Source organism: Euleptes europaea, chromosome 15 (genome assembly GCF_029931775.1).
Source record: "Euleptes europaea isolate rEulEur1 chromosome 15, rEulEur1.hap1, whole genome shotgun sequence".
Lineage (NCBI taxonomy): Eukaryota > Metazoa > Chordata > Lepidosauria > Squamata > Sphaerodactylidae > Euleptes > Euleptes europaea.
This window is the reverse complement of record NC_079326.1, coordinates 28,822,453-28,845,328: the sequence shown is the minus strand read 5'-3', so window position 1 is coordinate 28,845,328 and position 22,876 is coordinate 28,822,453. Positions and strand designations below refer to the sequence as shown.

Genomic DNA, 22,876 nt, shown 5'->3' with positions numbered 1-22,876 from the left:
TTAGAAGGAATTGTCTTTGGCTGGATTGTGCCCAATGTTATTCATCCAAAGGTCACTAGAAAAAACAACAGTAAATGATTCTTACCCGATGTGATTGGTTCTTAAAGAAATTTCTAGCTCTCGTAGTACTTGTGTAGATTCTTGAACTCTCCTCCTAAATTTCTACACGATACAAAAAAGGGGGGGAAGCACTTGAGTGTCATATTTACATGAACAATAACATATAAAGAAAGCAGAGAATACATAAAAATTAAGATGCAGAGTAGATTTCCATATCCTGAAGTACTCAAGTGCTAATCAGACAAGCAGAAGGAAGCACTTTTATGAAATCAGTATATCCTAGGCATTTTCCAATCCCCTCTTTTTAAATATATGGTAAATAACATATATAATACATTGAAAATTAAAAATATCTCTTTCTATAGAATGCTTTTGACCACCCAAGGGGTTTGGAGCCAACCAACCTTTCTACTAGTGAAAATAGGTGGAGAGGTCTCTTTTGACCACCCCAAAAGACTGTGCTGGGGATCATGGGATCTTTGTGGACAAAAGCCACGTGGGATGGATGGGGACTGTAAAAGCTGGAGTGCAAGCAGTCCCAACTGAATGACTCGTCAGTCATCTATATCTCTACAGTGTGGATAAGACTTGAGGTTAATACTGTACCCCACTGAAGTCTTTCACAAGTACACATATCCATAGCAGGGCCATTCCCTTCTCTACACCACCCAGCACAAATATGGAGAGGGAAAGAGGTGGATTATCAGCTGGCCTTCCAGTTGTACCCTCCTGGCATGCAAACCAGAAGACCTGTGGTGTTTACCTGACATCTGTGGATCAGTTCCTACTACTGTCACTGAACAAACTAGGCAAGTACTGGGTCCTCAGTCCTCCCTCTCCTTGACCCCCAGGCTCTGATCAACATGCAGCTAGGGTGTCAGTGTGTATGTGTGCGAGGAGACTTGAACCCACTTGTGAGAAAACCCTAGCCCCTCTTTTTTTTAACCTAGGAAGGTTTCTGCCATCAGTCAGACTGCTTGTGCCCCCCTTCCTTCCAATAGCCAGTCTTATTTCTGGGTCAGTCTTAACCAGTGGAAACAACACATGGAGCTGCCTTATATTGAGTCAGATTATTGGTCTATCAAAGTCAGTACTGTGTATTCTGACTTGCAGCGGCTATCCAGGGTCTCTCAGATGGAGGTCTTACACATCACCTGCTACCTGATCGTTTTAACTGGGGATGCCGCAGATTGAATCTGGGACCATCTGCATGCAAAGAATCAGCTAAGCCACTGAACCATGGCTTCTTCCCAGAAAGGCATGTTTGGGAACATCATAAAAATGGGTCTCTCGGTGTTGGGCTCAGACCAAACTAATTGCATCTGCCATTACAGATTTTACTTGCACAGGACTGTATAACAAAATTTATTTCACCATCACTTTGTCTTTGAAGCATCACCGGACCCTTGTTTTATCTTATTGCTACAGACTAACACGGCTACTCATCTAGGATTATATAAAAATTTGTCTTCAGTTCTTTCATTGCTAAGGGAGGCAGAAATTAACACTCTGAGGAATTGTTTAGTACCCCACCTACCTCACGAGGTGTCTGTTGTGGGGAGGGGAAGGGAAGGTGATTGCAAGTCAGTTTGAGTCTCCCTTAAGAGGTAGAGAAAGTCGGCATATAAAAACCAACTCTTCTTTTTCGAAATCTTGTCTCATCACATTCACTCCAGAAATAGAGAATTGGCCAGCTGAGCATAAATTCTTAGGTACTTATAATCTGGAATGGATCTGAACTTGGGGCCTGCAAGTGCTATGTTTTGCAACCCCTAAACCCTGTGGTGCCTCATGGCACTCAAGAAATCACTAAAGCTTCATCATACCAGAAGTCTTTTGGGTCTGCAATACTTATTTGGAGGTTTTTGTCCGCTGACCTGTGAAGACAGCTCTCAATGCTCAACCAGCCATATTACAATAGAATGGAGCATGCTTGCACTTTATTTTAAATTTAGAAAACATTTCTGTGACCTATGGACAAGGAAGAGCCAGCATTTGTCATCAGCAGGACTGAGCGGCAAAGTTTATGGTGGTCTATACCACTTTAGGCTACGGGTCTTGGAGGGGGGCAGGGAGGAGAAGAGAGATACAAATGTATTTTTAAAAAATTCTCCTTATATATAGAAAAGTGACGTATCAGAGAGAAAACTATGGTTTTCTCCCAAACAGACTAGGGTTTTTTGTTTATTAGGGAATCATTTTCAGGGGTACAGGGGTGAGAAGCATTCGAACATGCAACTTTATTTCCTCACTTCCAAGCTGAAGTGGTACAGCCTAAAAAAATCTTAACTACTTTGCTGATTCTATAACTTGGTGTTTAAAGAAAACAAACCTCTTACCTTCCGAGTTACTGCTGGGTCGAGATAGCCTTTTAATTTCTGGATATAAGTGTGTGGAGGATTCTTCACCTGAAATCTTTCCTGTAGGAAATAAGAGCAATCATTAGTCATCCAACAGTTACTATGCCTGTAGTACAGTCAAACGTAATTAGTAAATATGCCACATTGTGTTATATTCTAAACACTAGAACAGTGGCCCAAGAGGCCAAATAGTCTGGAAGAATTAAACATCCTGTAATTAAAAGCAAAACACTGTCGTGCAGGTTAACAACACTACTACCTCCTGTGTAAATTAATTCCACAGCATAATTATGCACCATAGGAAGATGCACTTGCTTTAGGTGTTAAATATGCTTATCAATTTCAATATACTTTATGTAACTGTGCTGTATTTTTTCTTCTTTATTTTTTCCTTCTTTTTCTTCAGTACTCTTTCTTCTGTCTAACCAAAAGAAGTAAAAACCTCAGCCCTTTTGTGGAAACAATTTTAACTGCCTTTAGCTCTTGTTCTTCAGCTTGTTCCAGGTGGAAGAATTTATTAATTATGCACATTTATAACTTTTCATAAGGCTTGATGAGATCAGGCAACCATCTGTAGAATAATCCAAAGCACAGCCATGAATATGGAAGCCACATCTGTAGTTTGAATTTTTGCCTTCCCTTTCTCTGGTTTTTCCCCCCTTTTTCTTCTTTGCTTCAACATCTCCTTGTACTTTACTATTTAATAACTAACTGCTTTGGAGCAGGTAGGTGCTCTGAAAATGAAACCAAAAGAACATGAAAAGAGTCAGCTATAACTAAGAGGAAATTATACCAGAACTCAGAAAGCTTCAGTATACAAATGAAAATTGAAGGGTTTTTTTTCATTGCAAATAAATTTAATGATTCTACTCTAAAACAGAATAAAATCACTGGGAGCTGCAAACAAACGCCAACAATCACATCCTAAGCCTGTGGGTGTGCCGTCAGGTCACAGCTGCTTTCTGGCAACCCCACAGGGTTTTCAGAGCAAGAGACATTCAGAAGTGGCTTCCAACTGCCTGCCTCCGCATCACAACCCTCTCTTCTCCATCTTGGCACCATGCGTGCAGGACATGTATCCTGCATCTCTATCCATTTTAGGTAGTTACACTAGTTTAAGAACCTATCTGTACCCTATCCTATCTAGAAACAGAATTCCTTACAATAAAGAGCTCGTATTAGTTTGCAAGGAGCCCCGTGGCGCAGAGTGGGAAACTGCAGTACTGCAGTCAAAAGCTCTGCTCACAACTTGAGTTTTTGTTTATATGCTGATTTCACAATCACACCGTGTGACAATGTCTTGAACGACATACAGTGCTTCTGTACAATATTTTAAGTGTTTGCTTATCTTCTGTAAACATACATTAAACCCACAGTACTGACTCATAATACCACATCCAGGTTTAATGTCAACAAGAAGAAAATCTCATACATATTAATATGCTTATCGTGCTTCAGAATGGGCTTTTGACTACCCCGAGCACTAGCACTCTTGAATGATAAATATCAATAACCAAATTCAATTGGAAGAATGAAATAGAAGGCTCTATTGTTTTCTTAAAACAGTGATTCATGAATTACACAATTTTTAAATACCCACTTATTACCGCACCTGTTGGCATACACTACAGCCTACATGCCTTCTTCTTTGCCACAACATGCCACATTTATCCTTAAGTTAATGTTTCTATGCATTAGCCTTCTCCACTAGTGCCTCCTACTATTTTGCTAGAAAAAAACACTGGCAAAGATCATATTAAGAGCTTCCTTGTTTTTGGAAATCAAAAGATATATGAACTAGTTACAAAATGCAAAACTTCCTAAATGCTTATAAGTCATAAGTTTAAAAAAAAACACACACACACACAGAGGAAGACAGATGTAACATTTCTAGACCAGTGGGTCCAGTTTCGAAGAGACCTCAACAATTCATGCACTCCTTTTTGCCTTCAAAGCTTTCAAAGGTATTTATTTCATCCATGACCAGCAAATACAGCAAAAATACAAAAAATGGGAACAATTAAAAATAACATGGTACACATCAACCACAAATACAGATAAACATAATGTATTTAATATATTAACACTCCTTAACGAATACTAAAAATAAAATCACCCCAAGGATTCAAAATCTGTACCACTCTTTAATTTAAGAACACTTCTTAGGTTTTTTTGAGGTGACAGACCTGGGCACAAAAACGTTTTGCCTTCAAAGTTATTTTAAAAGGTTCTGCAAACGTGAAGGACCACCTCCTCCAGTCCTGTGCAGCCCACCAGTCAAGATACAGTTCAGATCCCCAAGCCCGGCTCTACAGAGCTCAGTTCTTCTGGAGGTCCCAGTCCTCTCCGCACTCCACCCCCAAATCTCCAGGAAGAGTCCCAACCTGGATCTGGCAACCCTACCTCTCCATCCCCCTCCGGTGGCCAGGGGGGACCTGGCAACCCTAATGGTAACCAGTGCTGTTGTGCTGCAAATCAGTCATCCTTTAGATGGGCTAGATGTGGGATATGAAGCAAGGACAAACCCCAGTGCTTGCACATGGTCCAGACTTGTACATGGTGTATTTGCCTTCTTTTGCTAAAATTATTTAAATTTTGCTAATATTACTTAAAAAAATTTTTAATTGGCTAGGAAATTTTTCTGGGAAATGTTCCAAATCAGATCTCTCCAGAAAACCCACATCATTGGCTTCCTTGGCACGGAAATGATGGCTGGCTATATCCACGACTGTCCAATTCCAAATACATGATTGTTTACCCCAGGAAAGGCCACTCTTATGGATGAGGTATGGGGTGGGGGCAAATTCGAAACCTCAGCATGTGACGTCTGTCTGAAGCACAGCTAAAGGAAGAAATAGAAAGCTTCATAAACTATTCCCTGATGCACACGGGTGTGGGAAACTACTCACTGAATCATAAACCTGGCATGTATAATCCATAAAATGCAATCATCTGCTTGAAACTCGTATGACAAAAGTATCCCTCCCCCCACCCCAACATCTCTTGAGCAGACAGATCTATTTAAAAACTAATGGCTGCAGAAAGCACATTACCCTGCTGGGGATACTGTTTGCTCAAACTTGTTTACAACTGTCTGCAATCCATTCCCTCCACTCTAACTTCCTATCTCTGGCATGCCTTCAATTTCTATTGTTCCCCTTATGCTTGCAAATGAAACATTCTGGAAGTCCTAGGTCTTGCTGGAATCTTCCAATCTGGGCTAAATACACTTCAGGGATCGGAACTGAACAGAGGCAAGTAAAACATCCAGACACACACTTCTACAGAAGTCCTTAAAGTACCGGCACCTTGTCAGAGCTAAGCCTAAGCCTATTTGGAAAAGATTTAACTAGTCGTTGAAAAACAAATGAAAGTCACATTGCTTTGGGAAATGGAGGGAAAGATGAAGTTAGAGGTAGCTGACTGGAATGGTGACTGAAATGCTTAAAAATATGCATTTCTATTTTCAGTTTGGGAAAACAGATCAGTTCTGAACCGATTGCTCACCTCAGTGTCAATACATTGAAAGGTATATGAAAAGATGACTCTCTGTAGAAGCCAAATATTTTGTTCTCGGCTTTCAGATAAAGGGAGATCGTGATTTAATCAATATGCATGCCAGGAAATTAAATCAAAAGAGTTTCCGTCTAGACATTAGGAAGAATTTTCTAACAGAGCAGTTCCTCAGTGGAACAGACTTCCTCGGGAGGTGGTAAGTGCTCCTTCCCTGGAGGTTTTTAAGCAGAGGCTAGATGGCCATCTGTCAGCAATGCTTATTCTATGACCTTAGGCAGTTCATGAGAGGGAGGGCATCTTGACCATCTTCTGGGCATGGAGTAGGGGTCACTGGGTGCGGGAGGTAGTTGTGAATTTCCTGCATTGTGCAGGGGGTTGGACTAGATGACCCTGGTGGTCCCTTCCAACTCTATGATTCTATGACACAGGGATCCCTCTACCAACACCAAATCAAAGTGCCTATTACATTCACACTTTTTTTTGCCAGAAATTCAAGCCTATCAGAAGAAGCCATAAAGCAACTTCTCTGGTTATGTTCCACAACCTTTGTAAGCAGGTCTTTTCTGGTTGAATCTGTCAGCTACTTTCCCCCCTAAATTTTACTGCTGGACAGAGAGAATATTCTGCCCGTCTATGGTTTCTGTATGCCATCTATTGATATTTTGGACAGTCACATTTATGTAGCTTTGGGGCTGAGTGGGATGCTGTACCACATTTTTGTTGTATTTTACCCAACTGATTTTATTGAAGAAGCCACTTCAAACATAGAGGAAAATAGGACAGAAATCTTTTGACTGAAGAAATAAATAAGCAAGGCAGAGTAGAACAGGGCAGCAACTTAACCCTTTGAGTTTCTTTATAGAGAACTTAACCCATTCCTCAACCGTGGCTAGAAATAACACCATTTTAGCTCTCTAGATAACAGGTAAACCAGCATTGGAAGCTCAAGTATTCTGTAGTGTTCAAAACAGAACAACACATTTATATCTAGCACTGCCTCAAAAGAAACTCATACTAATGTACATGGACCTATCCCAATTTTTCCTCTCACAGAAACCAGTGAGGTAGGATAAACAGAGATAGTAACCACTAGAAGGTCATGGCTGAACAAAAAATCGACTTAGGTCCCCTAACAGATACCCATCCAATACACTGCATTGACTATTTCTGCTCAGAAAGTTCTCCTTATATAGGTCAGCTGATTTATCGAAATCACAGATGTGTTTATCTGATCAAGGAGTTATTCAGAGATTCAGAAAGTGAGGAAAATGATCATCAATGACCCTCAAGCCATCTTCATCTAAACATAACAGACCATGTAGACAATAACACAGAGAAAGTACAGCATTCGGTATGATCAGTCAGAAAATGTAGATGACCCAAGGTAGTCAATAAACGTTTGTGTTTGAACACCTGAGGTTTCCCTGCCTATGTAAACAAAAGGTTAGATCTAATGTTTCCCTCCCAACAGCTGAGGAGCCTTCCACCTTTGGAGAGAGGTTTCCTCTAGCAGAGGAAAATGTACAATTTATCCAAAGGGAATCTTTGGATATCACCCAAGGGTTCTACATTTAAGAATTCTAAATCTACAATACCTGGAAATGCTCTAGATCTTGACCTATGTAATTTACCCAAGATCATACATTTCACATCTTGAACTCTGAATGTGTGCTCAGAGACACTGAAAATAAGAAGCAGGTATCGAATATATGGTCCTCAACCACACTGATACTATGGCAAAGAAATATTCTTCATTTTCCTCTCAGTACATTGGATCCAACCTTCTTTTCTGCTGAGTCCCTTTTGACCACCAAAACAGCTATGTTGAGGTACGGACCATGGGACCTACATGGACAAAAGTTATGTAAGATGGGGCAATAGTAAGGAGGGGAATTGTGTGAGAATCAGCAAAAAAATCTGGCAGGATCCAACCAACTAAGTAAAATGCAGGTTGCAACACAGATGTTCAGGCTTTTGTTATTGCACCAGTAAATTCTATTTAAAGTCCACAACTCAGATTGATGAATAACAGCTAAATTCGTTTGCACCATATGGAGGATTTTACACTGTCATGGGGCAAACTCTATTCACTGCAGGGCTCTTCTTTTCCTCTAGGAACAGAGCTACAATATAACACAAAGCATTTGCTTTTCCCATTCCTCTTTTCTTCCTGTAGCCATTTTTATTTATTTGATGCATTTATATCCCACTTTTCAGCTAGACTGGCTCCTAAAGTAGCTTACCTTTAAAACTGATAGTCTTTTTATCCTCCTTTCAATCAATTGGTGGAATTTAGACTGTAGTCTCTATAGCACTAGGGCCTGTCATAAAGATGATGGTGATCTGAACAGAGCGCTATCAGCTAGATGAACAGGCCAGTGCAACACTAAGCGATCAGCAGTGCCATCCTAAACTGAGTTACATCCTTCTAAGCCTGTTGACCTTTACAGACTTAGATGGGTGTAACTTTGCTTAAGACTGCAGTGTTAATTACGTGAGTAAAGAAGTGTATGCCTTCAGGGTAGGAGGGATGAAGTCCAGTTACAAAGCAGTTTACAAGCAACCTTTGAAGTAATGTTAGTGATAAATAGTGTTCCCAGGTGCCCGCTAACGGTGGGCAATCTCCTGGGGATTTCTGCCCTTACCCACCAACACTCAGCTATTTGGCGGGAGGAAGCAGGCCGACCAAAGGGGTGTGTGATCTATGTCAGTGCGTGCTGACAACACAGGGAGGGGAGCAAGGGACGAGGGAGGTACCGAGAAGTTGGAGCGGCCAGCGAGTGAGCAACTGTGGGGCCGGAGTGTGCAAGGGGAAAGGTGGGGAAGCCTTGCGGAAGTACTGCTGAGGCCCCTAGGGCAGAGCTGCTGCTGGGTAGCCCCAGCGAGTGGCACCTTACCAGATTGGTGGTAATGGGCAAGGGTGGGGCGCAAGCAAAGTGGTGCTGAGGGCCTGCTGGAGCACGGGCGCCGCAGCAGCCCCAGCTTGCAGCAGGCATCCAGGCAGTCGGGGACAGCCGGGGGGAGGCAAAGTGAAATCATCACACACTGACACAGATTGCCGCCCCTGTACCCGCCTCCCAACATCTCTTGCCAGCTGCCAGGAAGGACCTGGCAACCCTAATAAGAAAACTGATATTTTTCTCGCGCCTACTGAAAACTGGAATATTCAAACCAGTCACCAACAAAACATTTCTCTCCTCATTATTCAGAGCAGTTTATCCTTTTTCTGCTTGGGAGTTCTTCAACGAATATACAATGTTGCTGTGTTTAGTCTAATTGTCAAGAAATCTGGTATTCTTTTGGCAGCACTGAACACTTTTAATGATTAGGGAACATTATGAGCTAACATGGTATGAGGTTATCCCCATTTTCCTCTAAAAGTGTTGTTGCTTGAAAATCTCAGAATACATTTAATTTCCAATCACCCCCACATATTCTTTGGGAAACATTAAAGCAAGTAAGAAAACTTTTTAAAAATCTTTGTGGTGACTGTTGATGTAAGAAAATAAAAATAAAAATATGCGTCTTCTTGTTTTAGGATGGCACAATGAGGGACTCAGGTTCTGCTGCCAACCTATCAATCATACTGATTTGACTGAAAGAGCATTCTCAGGCAGCCCATAGGTCACCTAATGTGTTCTGCTGTAAGACAGCAAAGTTTCTCAAAAGTTACTCCCACTGAACAAGATTCCTGTCTTCATGCTGCTCTGAAGCATCCTAAGTAGAACTCTGCACTGTCCCCTTCAGCAAGATATACAAACTCCTAATCCGGGAACAGCTTACATATCTTCCCAAGGGAAAAGTGCAAATTTCATTTTGAACAATACAGAAAAATGCTGAAACCAATTAATGTGGTGCTTACAAAAAAACAACATCTGATTAACACACGCTGGAATAGGAGCTGAGGCTAGGAGAAGTCATCACAACTAAAGTCAACCATGGTTGGGATGAAATTTAGGCTGGAGGTTTCCAGTTTAGAACTCTTACTCTAAACTACTACATTATACCAGTTTTCACTACAATAGTGTTTGGCCTTGAGGTCATCTGTGCAAATATGTGTGTGTTTGTGTTATTTATTAAGGGTTTGTAATTTTACTCTTCCCCCAAAAAAGTATTCCTTTCTTTCTTCCAGTGCATTTCTACTAAACAGTTTTCATCATTAGTGAAATAAAGACTATATAAAGATTTGGAATAAAATGCTTAAGGCTCTGAAATATAATAAGAAATTAAAATTTCTGCTGATCTGTTAATGTTTAAGGGGAGAGATTGCTAAAATGAAAATATATTGCAGAGCTTCTGGAAGGCTGATAAGAACTGGGAGTAGTTTTTGAATACACTGGCTTTGGTTGTATTTTCCTGTTAACTATGAAAGAAAGGTTTAATGAAATAGCGTGCACAAAATCACCAGAAACTCTTTCTCACAGGTATGGAGGGCCTTGTAGTCAGACAGTCGATTTTTCTTATCGAATCAATTGGGCTACATATCTTGCAAGCACGGAAGAGATTATCGTGGCTAGTTTTGATGCCCTAAATCAGCTGTGACTTGATGACCAAAAAAATAATACTGTATAAAGAATTGTTGCAAATATTATCTGGTTTCACTTTCAGCCCTGGTAAAAGATGCAATGGTGGGAGGAATGAGAAAAGGTGGCAGGACGTGAGAGGAAGTGATATGAACTGCTCAGCAACGCTCACAGCTAAAGTACTTTTATAGATAGAAATGAAGAAAAACATACACAGGAAAAAAACCAGGAAAATAATGAAACTATTTTTTTGTACAGCTCAATGAATGTATTCACTCTCAACAAAGAACAGCTGGATAATGTTAACTAGGAGTTAAATGTTTCCTTGTAGGCAAAAAAAAAAACCCACTCAAAGGGAGCAGAGGGCCAACTTTGTTGATGTGGTAATTACAATTATGGCACATGCCACTCTGGTCAAAATTCTTCTGGCAGTGATTCACTTGGTGCTCAGTTCTGCTGTAGCAGATTAGCGTGGTAGTTCAGCCGAACACACATGGGCCATTCAGTAATAGCTTGAGAGGTTCTTGAAGCAAAGCCAGTAATGTATCCTCAGTGCAATAAAAGACACCATCCGAATATGGCGAGCGTTTTTTTTTTTAAATCACTCCCACAAAACATTCTTGACAATAGTTCAATTATCCTTTTACTTATTTATTTTATTCCAAAGAGAGCCGGCATGGTGTAGTGGTTAAGAGCAGTGGTTTGAAGTGGTGGAATCTGATTTGGAGAAGCGGGTTTGATTCCCCACTCCTCCACATGAGCAGCGGAGGTTAATCTGGTGAACTGGATTTGTTTCCCCACTCCTACACACGAAGCCAGCTGAGTGACCTTGGGGTAGTCACACTCTCTCAGCCTCACCTACCTCACAGGGTGTCTGTGGTGCAGAGGGGAAGGGAAGGTGATTGTAAGTCGGTTTGATTCTGTCTTAAGTGGCAAAGAAAGTCGGCATATAAAAACCAACTCCTCTTCAAAGGTTGATGTTTCCACATATCCCAATACACACACACACACACACACATCCCCCTCAATAAATTGGGTGAAATAGAACACATGTTAATGTATATTCACACCCCAAGGACAGCACAAGGTGGTGTTGTTTTTTAAGTCTCACAATACTTTTGATGTTTTTAAAAGAAAATAACCGGGGGTGGGGGTTTCCACAGCTTCAGGGCAAATACAACAAACACACCTATAAGGGTCAGTTGATGAAATCCTACAGCAAGGTTGCAAGTCTTTGATTTGAAAGCCATGTATGTGAAGCAATGCCCACAGAGATTCAAATGCTTGTAATAATACCAGTGAACCAGTGCTTGTAATAATACCAGTGAATACCAGTGGGTATTGCAGAGGCATGAGCCAAAGGGCAGGGGGCAAAGGGCTCTTGGCCCTTTGGTTTTTGCCCAGGGCTTGCAGCCTGTGTTTTTTGCATGGCCAGCTGATGAGTCCAGGATCAGCTCAAGATGTAATTTTGGTTTGTTTGTCTGTTTACTGCTTTATTTATATGGTGGTGGGGTTTGTTTCCTGTTGTAGGCCATTTTTGGTACAATTTTGGAGAAAAGTGAGGTATAAATACTTAAACAAATAAGTAAATATCAGGCCTCACTGCACTAGTTGTTTTCTGCAACATCCACAAAGTTTGTCAGTATGCATGTATATGCTGCCAAGTTGCAACAGACTCATGGCAAACCGAGCAAGAGGCTTTCAAGGCAAGTGAGAAGCAGAGGTGGTTTGCCATTGCCTTCCTCTGCAGAGTCTTCCTTGGTGGTCCCTCATCCAAGTACAGATCCTGCTTAACTTCCAAGATCTGACAAGACCAGGCTACACCATACCACTCACATCCAAGACTGGCATTACCAGGTTCAAAATACAACTTTGCCTAGCTCTTAATGGTCAGATGCAAACGGACCATCATTTTCCCAAGATGTTCTTCAGGTCAAAATGTAAAATGACATTCAGCACCTCAGCCTTAAAAAGCCGCATTCAGTTTGTTTAATAGGCAGCTGTGCCAAAAAAAAAAAAAAAAAGATGTTAACTGAACAGCTATGGTAATTACAAATAGTTTCAGGAGAGTAACTTTGTTGATCTATAGCAGAAGAGCTAGATTCCAGTCCAGTAGCACCTTAGAGACAAAGAAGATTTTTGGGGGTATAAGCTTTCAAGAGTCAAAGCTCCTTTAGTCAGATAATAACAAAACATTGACCAAGCCTGGAAGCTCTCCGTCCCAAAGAAGCTGCTCTTTATGTTCTCTGTAGGAGCCTGACTTGTGTTTTACCTTTAACAGTTATATTGTTCCCCAAAGTCTCAGGCTTGGGTCTTGCCTACCCAACCTACACAATGAGGTGGGAACGGAGTGGTAGATTCTTCAGCTGGTCAAATGGACTGTACCATTCCAAACTGTAGGCAGAGACTCCGTTTTGTATGCTCTCCTATGCAAGAAAGCTTCCTGCAAATGAAAACCTAGCATAGCACAGAACAAGCTACTGTCCCTTATTTTTGCTTGTAGGGGGGTTGGTGTTCAGGGCAGCATTCCAAAATGGCATTCCCAACCTCCAGCTTAAAGTGGGACAGTCCATTCTGCCACCTTAGAATTCCTCCACCTGCATGAGAAGATAAAGTCCTGGCCTATGGAGATAGCAGAATGAGGTAGCAGATTCCTAAACGGCTGGGGGTGGGGGGGACTGGACAGTACCATTTCAGAATATGTGACAGAAACAACATTTTTAAATGCTCGTCTACATTAAAAAATAAATCTTCTGACTAGCACAGCAGCAGCGGGTCTGGATTGTAACCTTCTTATCTGCTGTACACATTTTCTATTTCAATAAAGTTTTTTAAAAGAACAGCATTAAAAAAAAAAGCTCATCTCACAATAAAAAACAGGTATATGTGTACGTTCCTCCACTATCCCCATGCAATTCCTTAAAACTATAAATGAGGCCATGGGGAGAAATGGCATGTTGCCTCAAGTTCTTTCTGCAAAGCTCTTTAGGATTTCTTAAATTACAATTCGCAAAAAAATGAGCATATATATATCACATCGTCTTAGACTCATATTAAAAAGGGAATATGTGTGTTTGCCATCAAAAGGAATATTCACAGAACAGAGCCCATCATTATAACCATTAACATGTTTGTTAAAGGAATGTGAATTGGACAAATGAAATCTCAAACACCTCTCTTGGTATTGTTTAGTGATTCACTGGTGCGTTTTATCCAAAGCTTTATGCTTTTAGATTCTAAAAATAGCCCACCCTGTATTAACAAGAAAGCTATTTAATGTTCTTTAAGGTTCCCTTGTCGCTAACAAAACCTTTTTATAACGTAAGTAGAGAAACCTCTCATAAACCAAGTCTTGCAGTCTAAAAACAGCATCCACAGGAAATAAAAACGTAGATGCAGCTGATTTCAGAATATCCTACACCCAGCAACAGAAGGCACATGGGTTTGTAGCTCAGAGGAAGAGCATCTACTTTGTATGCAGAAGGTCCCAGGTTCAATCCCTGGCATTTACAGTTAAAAGGATCACATGAAAGATAATGTGAAATACTTTGGACAGCCACTTCCAGTCAGAGTAGACAATAAAGACTTTGACAGATCAATGGTCTGACTCAGTATCCCACTGGTCTACCAAGGTCAGTACTGTCTATGACTGGTTTATGTTCATGTGATTTTATATTAACCCAACAGTTACACAGCAATTTAGACCTGGTCTATTAAACAGGTCAACAGTCAATTAACTTAATCAACAAGGTCAAGTCATTGAAAAATTAAAATCATTGTTTTGTTTCCCCATGAAAGCTTCATGGCAGAATTCATGCCAAGCTTCTCTGCCTCAGTCCCCCCTGCCCCTGACCAATTCCTTCCCCTAAGAATTCCCAGTATGATCTTCCCTTTACATGTCTGAAGAAATGAGCTATGATTCAGAAAAGCTCATATTGAAATAAATGTTTTTAGTCTCGAAGATGACACTGAATTTTTATTTTGACTCTTAGATTGTTGTTTAAAAGGAAATCCCTTGGGCAATAATATACAGATTTTTGGAAATAGAAAAGTTAAGTTTAAATTCCAATTATGGTTCCTACATTCATGTCCAATATTGTGGCTGCTACACCATGCTAAGAACAGACAAAGCTGCCTTATATCAACTAGGGTCACCAGCACTGTATTGGCAAACGCTAGGAAATTTTGAAGGCGGGACCTAGGGAGGGTGAAGTTGGAGCAGGATGTGACAGCATTTCTGGGTGATGCTGCAGGAACTTCCCCTAATCTCTATGGTAAATAACATAGATGAGGAAATTCCTAGGCAGTGATGGCGAACCTTTTAGAGACCGAGTGCCCAAACTGCAACCCAAAACCCACTTATTCATCGTAAAGTGCCAACACGGCAATTTAACCTGAATACTGAGGTTTTAGTTTAGAAAAAAACAACTCGTACGTTAACATCTTATGCTCACAAACATAAAATGATCCAAACAAAGTAAGGAAAGCAATCCCAAGTGCTTTCATTGATTTAAAATTATTTGGCAGAGAATTCCACACTTTAAGGATTTCATTTTCAGAACTAACTGTACTATCCTTTGTCATCCATAAAATTAAATCATGGCAATGACTGACAAACACCATGTTCCCCATCTGCATTCTCAAAACTCTGCAGGGGGGCTTATTGTTGAGTTGTGCATCTGAGTGGCAAGTCCAAGGCAAAACCTCCCATTCACAAATGGACAACAACCCCCCCCCCCCAATGCAGTTTTGAGAATCTGGATGGGGGAAATGTGCATCTGAGTGGCAAGTCCAAGGGTAAACCTCCCATACACAAATGGACAATAACCCCCCCCCCCATGCAGTTTTGAGAATCTGGATGGGGGAAATGTGCATCTGGGTGGCAAGTCCAAGGCTAAACCTCCCATACACAAATAGACAACAACCCCCACCCCCATGCAGTTTTGAGAATCTGGATGGGGGAAATGTTCATCTCAGTGGCAAGTCCAAGCGAAAGAGCAGCCCGCCGCAAGCCTCCCGCAAGCCTCCCGCTGCCCTGCTCCGCCTCAGCAGCAGCGCTGCCGCGCCACCCAGGCGCCGCTCTGGACCCGCCGCGGCCGCTCATGCTCGGCCCCAAGGGCTGCCCTGCCGGCCGCCCAACTACGCCCGCCGAGTCGCCCCCGCCCCTCAACAAAGTTGGCTGCGGCGCGGCGGAAACTTGTGCCGAGGCCGCGAGGAGGGGCGGAGGAGGGGGACGGGCAGCCAAGGGGGCGGAGGAGGGGGCGGGGGTGACTCGGCGGGCGTAGCGGTGCGGCCGGCAGGGCAGCCCTCGGGGCTGAGCATGAGCGGGCGGCGGCGGGTCTGGAGCGGCGCCTGGGTGGGGCGGCGGCGCTGCTGCTGCTAAGGCGGAGCGGGGTAACGGAGGCAGATGGCGCCGAGGCCGCGAGGAGGGGGCAGGGGGCGGGGGGTGGGCAGGGGCGGCGGCGGCTCCACGCGTGCCCATAGAAAGGGCTCGGCGTGCCGCTTGTGGCACGCGTGCCATAGGTTCGCCAACACGGTCCTAGAGTGTCACTGTGGAGGCCATTTTCCAGCCATTTTTTTCTCCCGCTTCTCAATTTCTTGAGCATGGGGGATCGGGGCTAAAGTCGGGGGTTTATCCACTACACGCAGGCAAATGGCAAGCCCGATAGCAAGTCATATCACTGGTCCATCTATCTTGGTTACTGCTGCCTCTGACTGGCAGAAGCTTCATAGGGATGCAAGCAGGTTGGGTCTGGGACCTTTGGGAGGCAAAACAGGTGCTGTAGAACTGACTCTGGACCATTCACACGTTCTCCAAAGAACAGCTTTGTAAACTTACTAAGAGATCTTAGCTTCCCTTCATTTCCTCCAAAATACAGTTATCTACTCCCCTTCCCCCCTCCCCCCCCCCAACATTATTAACAGCTGCACTGCTTAGGTACAGTGAGCAGAGTACTGGGTTTAGATGTGAGGACACCATGTTAGAATCCCTGGTTAGGTAGCTTTAGGTGGTAAGCTGATTACTAGCCAATCTCTCTTGTCTTTAGCCTCCCGCCTAATAAAGATCACACAGCTGTTATAAAGAGCCACCACTCAAAAATACCACAAAGATGGTAAGACCTTAAGGAAATCCTCAGCCTCCTCTTGAAGAGAAATTCTCCCTTCCAAAATTGAATTGCTATGTCTTAACCAGCCATCAGGGGGCAAAAAAGAGCTTTGGAATACGTTCCCAACCCCACCCCACCCCACCCCATGCGATGTCATCCTAATAACATTTTTTGCCACCACCCTATCACCCACAGAATATACTAGTGGAACCCAAGTTCCACAGAGATACAATGATCATGATCGCCACCATCCTATCAAGGATAGAAGACGGTCCTTGATCGTGTTGCTGTCTTGTCTAACACATACTAGTCACCTACTTTGAGATTATAATTTATAACCAAGAACAGACCTTTGTTTCTTTTGGCATATTGTTCCTCACCACTCTACCTAACCATTGTTCTGGCGCAGCTGTGATATACACTGACTTATGAGTGTACTAGAACAATGGTTCAGCAACTGAAGTCTGTTTTAGGGAGATGTTCAGAAATCTGTACAAAGATGTATATGTACCAGATTTACCTCCTCTTTATACAGACTTCTGAACATCTCCCCAAAACAGACTTCATTTGCTGAAGAAACAGTAGAAAACCCTGGGACACCTTCTCCTCCTATGCAAGATTAATGACCATGTCTCCCATTCATAGAATCATAGAGTTGGAAGGGACCACCAGGGTCATCTAGTCCAACCCCCTGCACAATGCAAGAAATTCACAACTACCTCCCCCACACACCTCCAGTGACCCCTACTCCATGCCCAGAAGATGGCCAAGAAGTCCTTCCTCTCATGAACTGCCTAAGGTCATAGAATCACCATTGCTGATCGATGGCCATCTAGCCTCTTCTTAAAAACCTCCAGGGAAGGAGAGCTTCCCACCTCCCGAGGAAGCCTGTTCCACTGAGGAACCACTCTAACTGTTAGGATATTCTTCCTACTGTCTAGACGGAAAGTCTTTTGATTTAATTTCATTAACACAGGTGCTGTAGTTTAACTCTTTCTTGAGAGAAAACCAGGCCACTGTATAATATGCATACTTCACCTAGTTCCAGATAATAACTGAGCTGCAACATTAACAGAGTAAACTCACTTGTGCTTCTTTTCACACTTGTACCTGTTTAGAATGTCCAAATACAGTCTTAGGGGTCATGAATTCCTTCGGCTGGCTAGTGACTCAAAACCAGATGGGGAAAAATAATATATATTATTTTTCCAGTCCCTTTCTTGTGCTCTGCCTTGCGCATCCTAACCCCAATTCAGATCCAGGCATAACTAAGGTAAATCTGTCAGAGCCAAACAAGATGAGTCTCTGTCTGTATTACGTTTGAGACATACACGACACACAGAATCTATCCTTGGAAAAATGGCTTTAACCATGGTTAAATTGCCTGGCTATAATTACACGGTAAAAGATATAAATATTTAATGCGCCATATGCTTCATTATAATCTCTTCATGAGGCGTCTGCATCCTGGCGACTCTAATTTACACCCGCTGCTAACAACCCCTCCAAGAGTCAAGAGATCAGCAGCAGATGGGCTACTGGATCACGGAAGCGCTACAGATCCTACAGCCCTCACAGAGATGCGAGGAAGTGGCACAGGGGAAGCTAAGAGGACTTTGGTCCTGCTCTGCGATCCTCTCTCATGTAAGAAACTCACAGCTGGGGCCATTTAATAGCTTCTTTCTGACAGGGAAAAAAGAAAAAGCTCTGAGCCAAAGGTGTTTCCAACACCACTAGGAAAATACACAAGTGTTACTCAGACGTCTCTGTCACTTTCTCCAGATTTAAATTCTCACCTGTCTTCCTCAGGGCTGTTATCACGGCATCTGCAGACTTCCAGACTACAGATCCTTATCTGGCAGAGCTGCCTGCGCTGTAAAGGAGTCCAATTGACTCAGAGGTGTGAATGACAGTGGCTAGGCCCCACTCCTATAAGTGACCTCATTCTTCCTGGATCCTGCTGCTAAACACCATGTATAGAAACCAAGGGCAAAGCTCACGGTTCACAGAGGCATTCCTACTGACTGTAAGCAAACAGCCCCAAGAAAATGAGTTACTTACAGCAGATTAAGCAATTTGCCACAGTGTCTCTGTAAACTGTAACTGTAAGCAGCACAATGCTTTAAATGTTCGGCGTAGAAGATCAAGAACACAAGCTACTGGTTCTGAACTTGCAATGTTTCTCCAAGGTGATCTGACAACCTACTCTGGGGAGAAATATAGGGCGCATCCTACAGCTTGATGTACTATTTGTACAGTTTGGGGTACGCCTCAGTGTAAACCCAATGGCAAAGTTCCAAACATGCCAAATGCAAGCAATCTGCTTCAGTCTAGATGTCTGAATGTGGCCTGTTGGTTTTTTAATCTAAAATCAAGCCCTGCTAGGGTTGTCAGGTGTCCCCTATTTGACTGGTAGCCTTGAATCCAAGAACACCTCGTCTCCACAAATGGAGGCAACTAGTCAGGTCCAACCACTTTGTCCACTGGTGAAAAAGAGAGGAAGGGGTCCCATTTGACCACCAAGAAAGTCTATCAGGGACCCGCATGGATGAGAAACATGTAGGATAGGGGCTGTAAACAGGAGCGCAATTGACCAAGATTTAGTGGGGGTGAGGAACTGGCTGGATCCCAACCATTAATTTCCTCCTCTCTTTGAACCAGATTGGGGGGGCATCAAGTCACAGCTGATTTATGGCGACCCCCATAGGGTTTTCAAGGCAAGAGATGTCCAGAGGTCGTTTGCCATTGCTGCCTCTGCATCACAACCCTGGTATTTCTTGGAGGTCTCCCATCCAAATACTTGCCAGGGCTGACCCTGCTTAGCTTCTGAGATCTGACAAATAAGACTAACTTGGGGCTACCCAGGCCAGGAATAGATGTGATTAAAGTGCATTACTAAAAACAACAAAATTTAAAAGGTAATAGCTCATATTCCCACTTGTTCTCAGGTTGAATGTAATAATCTAGGAGCAATTTCATCAATCTTTAGACAAGTAAAAGTCATCATTCCTTTCTGTATGTTGTAGAACCAGAGCAAGCATATGACATAGGACTGTGTTGGTGGTCTAACTTCTGGAAATACAGTCATAAGTAAACAGCATTCAGTCAAGTCTCTTGTAAGGTTGCCAACTGAGATAGGCATGTTGAGATCTGGAATTCTGACCATCAGGAATTGGATGTAGTCCAACCAGAATTCAGTAAAGGCCAAGAAACCATGCTTAAATTAACCTAGTACCATTTGGGCTTGAGTCCAGACAGTAATGTCATCCTTATCCCATACCAGTCAACACAAAGATAAATATTACAAAAAAGAAAAAGAAAAACAGAATGTGCTCTAAATTAAGAATAGGACGTTTTTCAATAGGGTTTTTACATTTGACATGCCCTGTGGTCTGAGTCATTGCCATTCGTATGAGTTTACAGCCAAAAGTCATACCCTTTGCTGACTTCTCCCAGATATAGGCAGAATGCACCTTTCCTGACCATCACAGTGTGTGTGTGTTAAGTGCCATCAAGTCACTTCTGACTCATGACGATCCTATGAATCAATGTCCTTCAAAATGTCCTATCTTTGACAGCCTTGCTCAGATCTTGCAAATTGAGGGCTGTGGCTTCCTTTATTGAGTCAATCCATCTCTTGCTGTGTCTTCCTCTTTTCCTGCTGCCCTCAACTTTTCCTAGCGTGATTGTCTTTTCCAGTGACTCTTGTCTTCTCATAATGTGACCAAAATTCGATAGCCTCAATTTAGACATTTTAGCTTCTAGGGTCAGTTCAGGCTTGATTTGATCTATAACCCACTGATTTGGCAGTCCACGGTATCCATAACACTCTCCTCCAACACCACACTTCAAAGGAATCTACTTTCTTCCTATCAGCTTTCTTCACCATCAGACATATCACAAATTCCACTCTACAGCACTAACCACTGTGAAGCACCTACTTCCTCCTCCAGTTGGGATTACTGCTAATCCTTTTCCAGGGCTGAGTGTCTTAAATTAGGCACATGGTAATTCCAGACAAAGCACGCATATGTTCAAAAAGTGATGTTTGCAGTGGTATGTCAGAACCTGAATCCTGCACATTGTGGCAGGCACACACAACTAGGAGCCAGCAAACAGTCTTTCTTAGCTATCAGATTAGGGAAGCCCCTGGACCCGTCCTCTGCCACAAGGTGGAGGGGGGAAAGGGCGGACGATTTAGTGTTGCATCGATGCATGAGGTCTCTACTGATCCAAAACCAGAAGTGAAGTAATTGCATAATTGCAACACCCTAGGATTCACCCAAAACTCTATGGTTTGTCCATGGAGTTTTGGTTGAATCCTAGGGCATCACCCTGATGCAATGAATCCCATCCAGTTTCACACCAGATGTGATTTAGTGCGTTGATGCAATGACAAACAGCTTGTTCCCACCACCAGCCTCAGATGGTACCCTATATCAGATAGAGAGGTCTTCACTAATTGGCCCTCCCTGAGAAGGCTTCCTGCCCAGCAGAACACTATTTCCATCTCTTAAAGCAGCAACCACTACATTTTAAGAGTTTCATTTGCTAGACCTAGGGAAGAGGATGGCATGACCTGACTTTGGTAAACTGTTCCACTAATTTAGGTAGGTCAAACCTATGCAGGAACAGAAGGAATTCAGAGTCGTGAAGTTTGTTCCCCCATCCCATCAAGTTCCATGACAGCACATTTAATTGTCAATTGGATTTCTCTATCATTTCCAGCCCTCCCTCTGAATCCACAAAAATACACCCATTTTTACAGGGAGCTACTTGGACCAAAGCCGAGGGGTTATCTGTTAAATTCTGTACAAGCGGCCCAGAGATTCCCAGCTTGAATTCCTCAAGATAGCGGCAAGGTAACTCAGCCTTTTCTCCCTTAACTTTAGCAGAAGGAAGAGTAAAGTTGTGTTCTTTAGATGGAGAAAATTTGCTAATTTAGACAGGTTAGATAGGTCCCTTAAAGAAGCTGCCTGGAAAAAAAAGCACCTCTTACCTGATCACAGATCAGCTCCCATTTCTTCTCATTATCGTACTGCCGGAGTAGTCTTGCTTTGTCAGGAGGCAAGTTCATTGCATTCTGCAGAGAAAGAGAAAGCAAATATGGGTGACCACAGCAGGCTTCAGGATGAGAGGGGTCTGACAAGAACAAGCCGGAGCACGCTGCTTTTGTGTATGCATGTGTAAAGTGCCCTCAAGTCGCAGTTGACTTATGACAACCTCATAGGGTTTTCAAGGCAAGTGATTAAGCGGAGGTGGTTTGCCATTGCCTTCAATGTGGTTGTAATTAACGTCAATTGCTTTCTTTTGAATTCCTGGTTAACAGAGCGTCCCACAAAAAGGATGTTGAAAAGAGAACTCACAGTGGGTAGCCGTGTTAGTCTGTTTGCAGTAGTCAAAAAGGGCAAGAGTCCAGTAGCACCTTAAAGACTAACAAAAATATTTTCTGGTAGGGTATGAGCTTTCGTGAGCCACAGCTCACTTCTTCAGATACAGCTAGAATGTGAATCCATTGGTCTTTAAGTAGAGGAACAGTATGTAAATGTGAATAGCAGGCTTGATTGGATTAGGTGTGATATGCAAAAGAGTCTGTGATGTCCAGGGGAGAGATGGGTGTGGGTCTCTCCCCTGGACATCACAGACTCTTTTGCATATCACACCTAATCCAATCAAGCCTGCTATTCACATTTACATACTGTTCCTCTACTTAAAGACCAATGGATTCACATTCTAGCTGTATCTGAAGAAGTGAGCTGTGGCTCACGAAAGCTCATACCCTACCAGAAAATATTTTTGTTAGTCTTTAAGGTGCTACTGGACTCTTGCCCTTTTTGAAAAGAGAACTGTCAGGGAAGAGCAGATGAAGCAAATGGGATTAGTTTCAGGTTCTATAAAGGTTTAGAGGACAGAGGAGTAATGAGTTACTTGTGGTAATCCTCCCCCCCCCCCACTTACTACTGTGCAATGGTAAATGATTGTAGCAAAGCAGATAGGAACACTCATGGTTCAAGCATTCAAGGCTGCTTCCAAGACAGGAGTGTGAAACTGCTCCCTTCCCATGGCAGCAGCTGCAAACAGAGAAGAAACAGCATCCACACATCCTGTTACCATGCCACTTGCTGTGCTGCCATCCCCGCTCCTTTGTTCCTCCCTATTGCAGACCCTCCAACCTAAAGGTAAAAGTAGTCCCCTGTGCAAGCACTGGGTCATTCCTGACCCATGGGGTTGATGTCACATCCCGACGTTTACTAGGCAGACTATGTTTACGGGGTGGTTTGCCAGTGCCTTCCCCAGTCGTTTTCCCTTT

At 42.8% G+C, this 22,876-nt stretch overlaps 1 protein-coding gene across 5 annotated transcripts in view; it reads right to left on the bottom strand.

Annotated features, from left to right (window-relative positions):
- The window catches only part of FMNL2 (formin like 2), a 248,757-nt gene that overhangs the window by 81,237 nt on the left and 144,644 nt on the right, over window positions 1-22,876 (bottom strand). For all 5 annotated transcript variants that reach the window (XM_056861347.1, XM_056861350.1, XM_056861348.1 and 2 more), the window contains exons 2-4: window positions 21,566-21,649; window positions 2,400-2,480; window positions 86-162 (exon numbers count right to left, since the gene is read on the bottom strand). In XM_056861347.1, the coding sequence (XP_056717325.1) occupies window positions 86-162; window positions 2,400-2,480; window positions 21,566-21,649 (242 nt within the window). The remainder of the gene's footprint in view (window positions 1-85; window positions 163-2,399; window positions 2,481-21,565; window positions 21,650-22,876) is intronic.